At 41.0% G+C, this 12,168-nt stretch overlaps 1 protein-coding gene and 1 long non-coding RNA gene across 2 annotated transcripts in view; one reads left to right on the top strand and one right to left on the bottom strand.

Moving 5' to 3' along the window:
* Positions 1 to 230: 230 nt before the first annotated feature.
* LOC128437572 (uncharacterized) overlaps positions 231 to 12,168 on the top strand; it is a 35,331-nt gene continuing 23,393 nt past the window's right edge. Inside the window, exons 1-8 of the mRNA XM_053419799.1 lie at positions 231 to 538; positions 785 to 1,075; positions 1,164 to 1,397; positions 1,493 to 1,597; positions 10,056 to 10,247; positions 10,583 to 10,915; positions 11,041 to 11,431; positions 11,521 to 11,578. Of these exons, the coding sequence (XP_053275774.1) occupies positions 484 to 538; positions 785 to 1,075; positions 1,164 to 1,397; positions 1,493 to 1,597; positions 10,056 to 10,247; positions 10,583 to 10,915; positions 11,041 to 11,431; positions 11,521 to 11,578 (1,659 nt within the window). The 5' untranslated portion in view covers positions 231 to 483. The remainder of the gene's footprint in view (positions 539 to 784; positions 1,076 to 1,163; positions 1,398 to 1,492; positions 1,598 to 10,055; positions 10,248 to 10,582; positions 10,916 to 11,040; positions 11,432 to 11,520; positions 11,579 to 12,168) is intronic.
* LOC128437207 (uncharacterized) lies at positions 3,772 to 7,492 on the bottom strand. Its single transcript, XR_008338178.1, has 2 exons — positions 7,179 to 7,492; positions 3,772 to 5,664 (listed from the first exon to the last, which is right to left on the bottom strand). It is a non-coding gene; the product is annotated as an uncharacterized LOC128437207 (long non-coding RNA).

Raw genomic sequence — 12,168 nt, 5'->3', positions numbered from 1 at the left:
ATAAATAAACCTCATATGTTATATTCACCACAACCCCTGCTTCTGACTGCTCTTTTTCCGGTTTGTGTACCCACTGTCTTCTTTTGCATAGCCAGGCTCCCACATGCTGCTTACAAATGAAACTTCTGAGTTTGTGGTTATGACGTTGTGTAAATGGGGTTGAAGTTGTGAAAACACTGCTGCAAGCGAACTCTTTACTGACGTTACTGTCATTATCGAGAAGCCACAGTTACACAATCTAGAACGTTGGCAGGCGAATCACATACAACAGGAAACGCATAGAACTCTTTTCATGAGGAAGCCATTTTTTCCAAGTTGAGATCTGACAAACCGTCTCACACAGACAAGCAGATCATTCTGACTTCAGTTTTTTATTTTCTCTTTGATTTTTACTTTTGTAATGGTCGTTACCATTTAAAATTTATATTTTGATGAGCTTTCTTTTAAAGTCATACTTTCTGTTGAGAAGCTGAAGACAACACCATGTTGTCGGCAGGAGCTGAATGTGTGTTCATGGGTTTGTTCCTGTACATCTCAGGTAAGAATGATCATTTATTTCTACAACACTAACTGTGAATCGTAACTGAACCATAAGAAATTTAATGTTTATCAAAATATTAGTCAATTGTAGATTGAGTAAAAGAAAAAGAGATGAAACCTAAAATGTTTTCTCAGATTCTGCTCTTCACATATATTACAGCAAATTGTTATTTACAAAAGTAATTATTATATACAATTAATCTCCTAGAAGTTAAGAACTTTAAAAAAATATTTTCTGTTAAAGGGGTTGGAGCAAACAGCATCTGTGCCTTAAAAGGTTCATCAATGGATCTACACTGCTCAGCTCAACTTCCCACATCAAGCATGAAATGGTTCAACGTTCACTGGGAGAGCAACAAGATGGTTCACGTTCAGATCTTTGCAGACGGAAAACGTGTGATCATATCTGAAGAGAGCAACTTCACTATGACAATCAATGATCTGAGAGAGAGTGATACAAACACTTACTGTTGTAGTGACGCTAATGACAAACAATCTAAATGCCAAGGGAAAGAAATTCAGCTCGATGTTGCAGGTACAGTGGTTCAGTTCTTAATTTGTAATTTATTGCTGTGAAAATAACAATAGTGCATTAATTCTTGTTTTATTCAACATCATCTCAGACCTGCAGGTGGAGGTGTTTCCTGTCACAGGAGAAAAGACAGTGTCCCTGATCTGCAACAGCAGTTGTCCTCTGACTGAAAGACCTGTGGTCTATATCTGGTACAAGAACACAGAGTTTCTCTATGAGGACTCGTCTCCTTGGTACCAGGAGCTAATCAGCAGCGAGGAATCAGTCACATACTCCTGTGCTGTCAAAGGCTACAAGCATCTCAGAGCCCCTGAAGTCTCAGTGGGTGAGTGACAACATGTGGCTCCGTATCCTGCTGCCTTGAATTGTAAAGTTTGTGAAAAACTGTTCACCACAGAATGTCTTTTTTCTTTTGTCCAGATTCTCTCACATCAGCCTGCTTCACTGTGACCTATGCTAAAGGCAGAATGTGCTCAAATCAGCAGAGACCAGAAGATGAGCCGTGCTCCATCACATATCCCAGAGGTGAAGTTTCACAAATAATTACACACAAACACACTCCCAACCCCATACGTCTAAATCAGGGGTGGCCAAACTTTTTAACCCGAGGGCCGATTCGAGAAAAAAATACGAAGGTCTGGGCCACTCAAGCTGCAACTCCCCCCTGCCCTGGAGCAGTGCGCCTCAAATCGCAGTTTCTAGGACACGCAAGCACACAAGAGCCCCTTGCGTACCCCTTCTTGCGTGGTAGCGTGCGTCGCCCAATTTTTCTGACTATACGACAAAGCTACGCAAACCTCACGCAACCTGCAAGGCTGTGATTGGTCTGCTAACTACATCCTTTCCGGAGTCACATTTCCAGTTTCATGCCCCATAATACCGGCAGAAACCACGGTAGATTTAGAAGAACGAATATGGACCAAACAGAAGAGCATTTGGCAGAAGAGATCCGAAAGCATGACCACTTTTATAACCTGTCATTTACTGGCGGATTTGTCCACCAGAAAGATGCTATGAGGAGCCGCAGTGGCAATGTAAATAAACAGTCGACCACTGCCACACACACAAAGAAGGTGTCTCTAATTGCTTTGCAACATGCACAACCCTTTGAGAACCATAAATAAAATGAGCCGTCGACACAGCTGCGTGAAAAGCTGCAGCCGCAGTTGTAAATGCATTCGCCGGCCTTTACAATAACTGCATTCAACCCCGAGGGTACAAACCCAGAACAACAAGAATCTAGAAAGTACAATTTCTTCAAAAATGAAGCAAAACTACAAATTTCTATAAGTAAGTGCCTTTTAAGTGCTACTAAATTGTTAGTTAAAAAAAAATAAAAATGGATGGCGGGCCGCAGTTGGCACGGGGGCCGTAGTTTGGACACCACTGGTCTAAATCCTTTAAATAATGTTTTCACAATTTAAAAGATCTACAGTGTTTCACCAGAGATCATTAGTTACCTTACACGTTGAAGCCCGGTCATACTGAGGTCCTGGTTAGGGACCATGAGATATGAGTTCTGGTTGGGTTAAGGCTCGGCATGAATTGATAAAGAATGGAAACGTGTGTGTGTGTGTATTTGTACAAATTAACTAAAGTAAGCATGGATGGATTTTCACTCATCATTACGTGGCAGGGATTATCCAGTAACTATTTGCTCACTCAAGTTATTAGCCCATCTCGATTAACGTGGCAGAGATGAAGTGGTGAGAAGCAGTTTGTTTTTTTATTCTCTCCCAACAGAAGTTCATGTTCAAAAGACTGAAGACATGGTGCATGTCAAACTGGCCTGTATCACCAGCTGTCCACAGATGGAAGCTCAAACCATCACATGGTACAAAAACAGACGATTGGAGCCGGAACCACAACCAGTTCCCAGCTTCTCTCCTGACTCTTACTCCTGTGCTGTAGAGAACTTGATCTCAGATGAAGTTTGTGAGTATGAACCCGTTTGTGGTCTGTTATAATTCAAAAAAGATTTGAGTCAAGAGCCTGTAAAAGTCGGAAAGATAAACTGATTGATGATTTGTTTAAAATCTCTCTTTCAGGTATTCAGGATAAAAACTGCTTCAGAGTGAATTATGTCAACAGGAGGATCTGTGCTCTGCAAGGTTCCTCAGTGAACATCTCCAGTGAATACTCGCATCCTTACTACCAGCAGCTGAAGTCTAAATCGTGGTATAAGAATAGGAGAAGTGATATGGCGGCTGGTGAAGAACTGATAAGGAATACACATCGTATTAAGTTTCATGAAGTGATGAACCGCCACATCCTGACAATCAATAAACTAAAGAAGAATGACTCAGCAGAATACATATTCAGAATAGGAAGTGATGCAGGGAAATGGGCGGCTGCTCCTGGGGTGACTTTGGTCGTCACAGGTAGGTACAGTATTTAGATTAAATACCTGCATACTTTCTATAGAGAGTTACTATTGATAATAAGGCAACTAATTCAACAAACTAATAACATTTACCCTTCTTGCTTATTTGGGTTGTTTTAGAAGACACTTGTTCAGGAACGTCTTTATCAACTGACCAATCTCATCTTTCAGTTCTGAGAGTGAAGTTTAGTCCTTCTGAGGAGGTGACCGAGGGGCAGAGAGTCACGCTGACCTGCAGAACCAGTTGTCCTCTGACGGACAACATGAACTACATTTGGTACTTGAACAATCAACCTCTGAATCTGACAAAAACACAAAGCAAGTACCTGGTTCTAGACCCCGTCAGCAGTGAACATGAAGGAAACTACTCCTGCAAAGTTAAAATGCTCCAAAAGAGCTCTCATCAAAAGATGCTCACTGTCCACAGAAGAAGAAAAAGGACTCAAGCAGCCATAGGATATGTTGCTCTTCTCCTGGTTGTAATACCCATCATCGTCTTCTTGTGGATCAGGTGAGCATCACTGTGCTCTGCTTCAAAACAATGACTTTCACATTCTCTTTCACACTAACCTGGCTTCACCTATTCATTTCACTCTCTAGAAGAAAGAAGACTTCCATCCAGTCTCCTAGAACTGAAACCTCTGTCAACTTGGAGGAGGTAAAGCAGAGAATTTTAACAGTTTCTTCCATTAGACAAACGTCCTCATCTCTTCAGAGAGTTCAACTGAGTCCAAACAGCAGCTTCAACCATTGTTCTAATGAAACAGAGATGCATTGTCCCATATGTTCCAGGAATGTTATATTTTACAATACTGTACATAAATCATGTTTTATTTTCCGAGTACAATTCAGTTTTTAATTTACCCTTCCATTCATTTGACCTCCATTAGGAATATGTTAATTTCATCTAGAGAATTTTAAAAACACAGAATTAGTAAATAAAAATGTTTCTCTTGTCTCTTCATCAGATAAGCCCAGATCATGTTTACGATGACATCTCAGCTCAACCAATAGATGAGGAAAATAGTCACTATAGCAGGGTTCAACACCCCAACAACAGAGATGCTCTCTACTCAAAGATCCAGACACATCAGCCCCAAGAAGAAGAGCAAAGCCCCTATGATGTTGTCAGCTTTACACCCAAAACAACACCTGAGCAAACATCTGTTATTACAAGTGATTCAGACTTTGTGACTACACAAAATTAAAAGCTGCCTCAGACCATATTCATTATTTTATATGTTTGTATTAATAGGCTACTTTGATTGTAATGGCATTTCCTTGACATGTTATCTGCTATGCTGAATGTAATTAAAGAGTCTTATGACGAATATGAGAAAACATTTTTTATTTCTAATATTTTTATTTTTTTATATTTGTTTGTTTATGTTGCAACGTGATTGACCACAAGTCTACAAATGCATTTCTATTTCCTCTTTCAGGCAAACTGGCCTGTAAGTCGAACTCTAAAATTAGCACATCACTACAGACAAAGGCCTTGTCTAAACTACTGCAGATAACAAACACTCAAACGATCTTGCTGGGCCAGTAGGTGGTGAAAAAGTCTGTGATAAACAATCAACCAAACATTGTTTATGTTAGAGGTGAGCAAAATTCACAATTATGCAACATTTGTTAAAGAAAACATTTATTATGGCAATAATAAAAGGATACTAGAAAATTCCTCCTGCCGAGAAATTTCGAATGGGTGCCTAGAATTTGCCGGCTCGAAAAGAGACGCTTTTTTTGGGGGGGAAGAGAGACAGACTGTGTCAATTTGAGAGAGAGAGACAGAGAGAGAGACCCAGAGAGAGAGACCCAGAGAGAGAGCGGGACAGAGAGAGAGCGGGACAGAGAGAGAGATTGGCTATTATAAAATAGAAAGAAAGAGAGAGAGAAAGAGAGAGAGAGAGAAACAGACTGGTTGCTTTAAGAGAGAGATATACAGACCAAGAGAGAGAGAGAGAAACTGGCTGGTATAAAAGAGAGCGACAGACTTGATCAGTAGGTGGCGCTATCACTAACACTGCATACACACTCATAGATCTCTTCAGGACAGGGCTCTGATCATGTGACAGGATTTTGGGGACGATTGCTTAAACTTCATTTTCACACCGACCACCAGGTGGCGCTATCATTGTCACTTCATACACACTAATACAGGAATCTGATGTAGAGCCAATCACATTGCAGTACAACAGTTCCTCCCCTGAAAGACAAAGAAAAAAAAAATCAATGTTCAACTGTCACCCACACTGGGACTTGCACCGACAACCTCTGGGTCACTGTCCCTCTGCTTTACCACCTAAAGTGTTGATTAACACAGGTGCAGTAGTTTATTTATAGATCTCACTCTCCCCTTCCCCCATTTGGCCCCCCTCCTCAGCGTGTGTGACTCACTGATTACCGCAGGTGTGCGAGAATGAGAGGGAGACATCAGACCTCAGGAGAACGTCCCAAACAAAATGCTCTAATACAAAATCTATAACTCCTACCCGTGAAATGAAAACACCGTAAGAATGACAAGGCTTGGACGAACAAGTACATATCTATATTATTGTTTAGAGCCAAAAAATGAGGCCATGCGAGCAGTTTAGAAACATACTTCTCATTCCAAAGATTGTCCTCCGAAAAAGTACATTGACGTCAATAGAGCAGATTTATTTCCACACTCTAGCACCGTCATCAAACAATTACTTGTTACTCAAAAACTTTAAGTCCTATCTGGAAAATGAAAACATTTTGAGAATCACAAGAGTTTACACTACAACCAGATATTTTTTATTCATGAGAGCTGAGATATTGAGCCGTGGGAGCGATTTACGTTTTATTTTTCAGTTTTAATCTTTTCAGAAAAACTCTTCAGAATTAACATGGGGCTCCAATGGGAGAAGGATCCGGAAATAATTCCTCGATTTTTCGATGCGCATATAAGAATAGGTCCGAAAAATGAGAGTGACATGTCTGCGAAGGAAACAATCTCACCACCTCAAATATCTAAAAATCATGTCTGAGGACCTCTGTTTGGGGATTTGAGAGCAGTTTTAGTGACGAAAAAAGGGTCTAAAAACACTGATTTTCAGCCTCTCGCTCTTTTGGTAGAGCGAGCTTGTGTCCCATTGTACGTTTTTGGCCACGTTATCGCGATTTTTGTGCGAACCGGGGGACGAATCAAAAATCGGAATAATAGCACACCAATCGACGTAATTCCGCAGGTTTATTTGTTGGTCTCGTGAATGTGCGACAATTTGTGGGAGGAGAAGCGTTGCGCCATGCAATGCACTGCCTAGTGCTGCCTGCACCTCTAGGCACCCATAACTACTAAAAGTGTACTAACTATATATAAAGGTGTGTATGTGAGTATGCGTGTGTGTGTCTGTGTGAGTGAGTGTGCTTTCAAAATGGCAGCTGACCACTATGAAGGCAATAAACCATCACCTCTGGTATGTTTACGACATTTAGCAGGGGTCAGAGAGGTGTGTGGGGAGATGTGTGTGTGTGTATGTGTGTTGGTGTGTGTGTGTGTGTTGGTGCCAGGATATGGAAAGTAGCTAGTAGCATGCAAAGAAAGACTGTGAAGAGCATTACAAAACTAACAATTTCTTTCAAATAACTTGTATCCAAAATATCACAGCAACACAAATCAAATGCATCAACATCACAAAGAATCGAATAAACAGTGTTTGCTTAGCCTAGAATAATTATTAGGTCCAGTTGTGTTACCAGTTCATGAAAAGGGAAAACAAGTTGATGTGCTGTTTGAAGTCCAGTGAAGTCGTCTTGCTGGTTTGTGGCTCCTGTGTTTGTGGTTCTGCTGTGCGATGCAGCTCTTGTGTTGAAGTTCTTAGGCAGGCTCTCGAGACGCTGACTTTTGGAAGGTTTCAGCAGTCTGCTCCAGGCAGGCCTGCTTGAAGGTTGGTAGAGCTTGGGTAGGGAGGAGGTTTCCCTTGCTGTGTGAGCTGGAGACCTGCAACTCTCCTCCATGGAAGTTGTGCAGAAAGAGAGGTGAGCTCCTCTCAGAGAGTAGAGTAGAAGGAGTTGAGTCGAAAGAGGAAGAAGAGAGGGTACTTTGCTTATATTGGCCTGGTGACCTCATGGGTCATGGGACCCAAAGTGACCAATAGTGGTTGAAAGGTCCAATTTCACACCTCTGTGTGACGTTGAGGCACCCTGGGAGACTGAGTTCTTCAGGCTCTGCTTGTCTCCCGAACACAGAAACACTTGGATAGGATTTGATGAACCATGTAGGCCGAACTGTAGTTCACAAATACCAGGTCCCAACAACACTTCCATGATTAATAAGAGACTAATGCTTGTGAGGACCCAGCCGGTGAGCAGTGCCCCACATGGCTGAGGACAGCCAGGCAGAGGAAGCTAAGGGGCGTGGTGTTGGATGGGCAGTACTACTCGAGAGGATCATCAAGGGAACTCCTCCCCCCCAGGTGGCTCTGATTGTCCCTCACAGGTGGAGTGAATCAGTGAATGTTTGTGAATGAAGAGGATTAATTGCTGACTCTCTCTCGTTGGACCAGGAAGAGCCCGACGGAATCCCAGACACCAACTGCCAGTCCGGTGAAGTGTGCTGAGTTACCTTTGTGCGCCCTCCTCCCTTTTCCCCTCAACTTATAAATAAACCTCATATGTTATATTCACCACAACCCCTGCTTCTGACTGCTCTTTTTCCGGTTTGTGTACCCACTGTCTTCTTTTGCATAGCCAGGCTCCCACATGCTGCTTACAAATGAAACTTCTGAGTTTATGGTTATGACGTTGTGTAAATGGGGTTGAAGTTGTGAAAACACTGCTGCAAGCGAACTCTTTACTGACGTTACTGTCATTATCGAGAAGCCACAGTTACACAATCTAGAACGTTGGCAGGCGAATCACATACAACAGGAAACGCATAGAACTCTTTTCATGAGGAAGCAATTTTTTCCAAGTTGAGATCTGACAAACCGTCTCACACAGACAAGCAGATCATTCTGACTTCAGTCTTTCATTTTCTAAGTGAGAGATTTTTACCATTTATAATTATAATTTTTGATGAGCTTCATTTAAAGTCATACTTTCTGTTGAGAAGCTGAAGACAACACCATGTTGTCGGCAGGAGCTGAATGTGTGTTCATGGGTTTGTTCCTGTACATCTCAGGTAAGAATGATCATTTATTTCTACAACACTAACTGTGAATCGTAACTGAACCATAAGAAATTTAATGTTTATCAAAATATTAGTCAATTGTAGATTGAGTAAAAGAAAAAAAGATGAAACCTAAAATGTTTTCTCAGATTCTGCTCTTCACATATATTACAGCAAATTGTTATTTACAAAAGTAATTATTATATACAATTAATCTCCTAGAAGTTAAGAACTTTAAAAATTATTTTCTGTTAAAGGGGTTGGAGCAAACAGCATCTGTGCCTTAAAAAATTCATCAGTGGATCTACACTGCTCAGCTCAACTTCCCGATTCAAGCAGGAAATGGTTCACTGTTCGCGGGGAGGGCAAGAAGAAGGTTCCAGATCAGATTGTTGCAGATGGAAAACATGTGATCATATCTGAAGAGAGCAACTTCACGATGACAATCAATGATCTGAGAGAGAGTGATAAAAACACTTACTGTTGTAGTGACGTTAATGACAAACAAACAAAATGCCAGGGGAAAGAAATTCAACTCGATGTTGCAGGTACAGTGGAAAAGTTATTTATTATTAATTTATTACTAAAAAATAACATCAGTGCATTAATTCTTGTTTTATTCAACATCATCTCAGACCTGCAAGTGAAGGTGTTTCCTGCCACAGGAGAAAAGACAGTGTCACTGATGTGCAGCAGCAGTTGTCCTCTGACTGAAAGACCTGTGGTCTATATCTGGTACAAGAACACAGAGTTTCTCTATGAGGACTTGTCTCCTTGGTACCAGGAGCTAATCAGCAGCGAGGAATCAGTCACATACTCCTGTGCTGTCAAAGGCTACAAGCATCTCAGAGCCCCTGAAGTCTCAGTGGGTGAGTGACAACATGTGGCTCCGTATCCTGCTGCCTTGATTTGTAAAGTTTGTGAAAAACTGTTCACCACAGAATGTCGTTTTTCTTTTGTCCAGCTTCTCTCACATCAGCCTGCTTCACTGTGACCTATGCTAAAGGCAGAATGTGCTCAAATCAGCAGAGACCAGAAGATGAGCCGTGCTCTATCACATATCCCAGAGGTGAAGTTTCACAAATAATTACATGCAAACACACTCCCAACCCCATACGTCTAAATCCTTTAAATAATGTTTTCACAATTTAAAAGATCTACAGTGTTTCAACAGAGATCATTAGTTACCTTACACGTTGAAGCCCGGTCATACTGAGGTCCTGGTTAGGGACCATGAGATATGAGTTCTGGTTGGGTTAAGGTTAGGCATGAACTGGTCAAGAATGGAAACGTGTGTGTGTGTATGTGTACAAATTCACTAAAGAAAGCATGGAGGGATTTTCACTCATCATTATGTGGCATGGATGTAACTATTTGGTCACTCAAGTTATTAGCCCATCTCGATTAACGTGGCAGAGATGAAGTGGTGAGAAGCAGTTTGTTGTTTTATTCTCTCTCAACAGAAGTTCATGTTCAAAAGACTAAAGAAAGTGCGTATGTCAAACTGGCCTGTAACACCAGCTGTCCACAGCAGCAAACTCAAAACATCACATGGTACAAAAACAGACAATTGGAGGAGGCACCACAACCAGTTCTCATCACCTCTGCTGAATCTTACTCCTGTGCTGTAGAGCACTTGTTCTCAGATGAGGTCTGTAAGTATATTTATATATTATTATGTTATTGCTCTGTTATAATTCATAAAAGCTTTGAGTTATAAAATGGAGCCTGTAAAATGGATAAAGATAAACTGTTGATGATTTGGAGCGGTGTGGCCAAGGGGGTAGAGTTGCCGTTCTCCAACAAGAAGGTGGCCAGGTCAATTCCCAATCTTCCCCATATGCATGCCAAAGTGTCCTTGGCAAGACACTGAACCCCTAAATGGCCCCTCATAAAATGTTGAGTGTACTAAAGATTTTAGTCGCTTTGGACAAAAGCGTCAGCTAAATGATATGTAATGTAATGATTTTGTTTAAAATCTCTGTTTCAGGTATTCAGGATCTAAACTGCATCACAGTGAATTATGTCGACAGGAGGATCTGTGCTCTGCAAGGTTCCTCAGTGAACATCTCCAGTGAATACTCACATCCAAAGAACCAGCAAGCGAATTCTTTATTGTGGTATAAGGATTGGAGAAGTGATATGGCGGCTGGTGAAGAACTGATAAGGAATACACATCGTATTAAGTTTCATGAAGTGATGAACATCCACATCCTGACAATCAATAAACTAAACAAGAATGACTCAGCAGAATACATATTCAGAATAAGAAGTGATGAAGGGAGATGGTCGGCTGTTCCTGGGGTGACTTTGGTCGTCACAGGTAGGTACAGTATTTAGATTAAATACCTGCATACTTTCTATAGAGAGTTACTATCGATAATAATAAGACAACTCATCAAACCAACTAATTCCATTTACCCTTCTTGCTTATTTGGGTTGTTTTAGAAGAAGCTTGTTCAGGAACGTCTTTATCAACTGACCAATCTCATCTTTCAGATCTGAGAGTGAAGTTTAGTCCTTCTGAGGAGGTGACCGAGGGGCAGAGAGTCACGCTGACCTGCAGCACCAGTTGTCCTCTGACAGACAACATGAACTACATTTGGTACTTGAACAATCAACCTCTGAATCTGACAAAAACACAAAGCAAGTACCTGGTTCTAGACCCCGTCAGCAGTGAACATGAAGGAAACTACTCCTGCAAAGTTAAAATGCTTCAAAAGAGCTCTCATCAAAAGATGCTCACTGTCCACAGAAGAAGAAAATGGACTCAAGCCGCCATAAGAATCGTTGTTCTTCTCCTGGTTGTAATACCCATCTCCATCTTCTTCTGGATTAGGTGAGCATCACTTTGCTCTGCTTCAAAACAATGACTTTCACATTCTCTTTCACACTAACCTGGCTTCACCTATTCATTTCACTCTCTAGAAGAAAGAAGATTTCCATCCAGTCTCCTAGAACTGAAACCTCTGTCAACTTGGAGGAGGTAAAGCAGAGAATTTTAACAGTTTCTTCCATTAGACAAACGTCCTCATCTATTCAGAGAGTTCAACTGAGTCCAAACAGCAGCTTCAACCTTTGTTCTAATGAAACAGAGATGCATTGTCCCATATTTTCCATGAATATTATATTTTACAATACTGTACATAAATCATGTTTTATTTTCTCAGTACATTTCAGTTATTAATTTAATATACATCAAGGGTTATTCCAGGCAAATGCAGCTATATTGAATCCTCCCATTCATTTGACCCCAGTTTGGAATCTGTTAATTTCATTAAAAGACTTTTAAATGCACAGAAATAGTAAATAAAGATGTTTCTCTTGTCTCTTCATCAGATAAGCCCAGATCATGAGTACGAGAACAACTCGGCTCAACCAGTAGAGGAGGATGATATTCTCTAAAGCAGCATCCAATTCCCCAACAACAGAGATGCTCTCTACTCACAGATCCACACACATCAGCCCCAAGAAGAAGAGCAAAGCCCCTATGATGTTGTCAGCTTTACACTCAAAACAACACCTGAGCAAACATCTGTTATTACAAGTGATTCAGACTTTGTGACTACTCAAAAT

Source organism: Pleuronectes platessa, chromosome 3 (genome assembly GCF_947347685.1).
Source record: "Pleuronectes platessa chromosome 3, fPlePla1.1, whole genome shotgun sequence".
NCBI classification, from domain to species: Eukaryota; Metazoa; Chordata; class Actinopteri; order Pleuronectiformes; family Pleuronectidae; genus Pleuronectes; species Pleuronectes platessa.
Note: the sequence above shows the minus strand (reverse complement) of the source record. Positions and strands in the feature narration are given on the sequence as shown.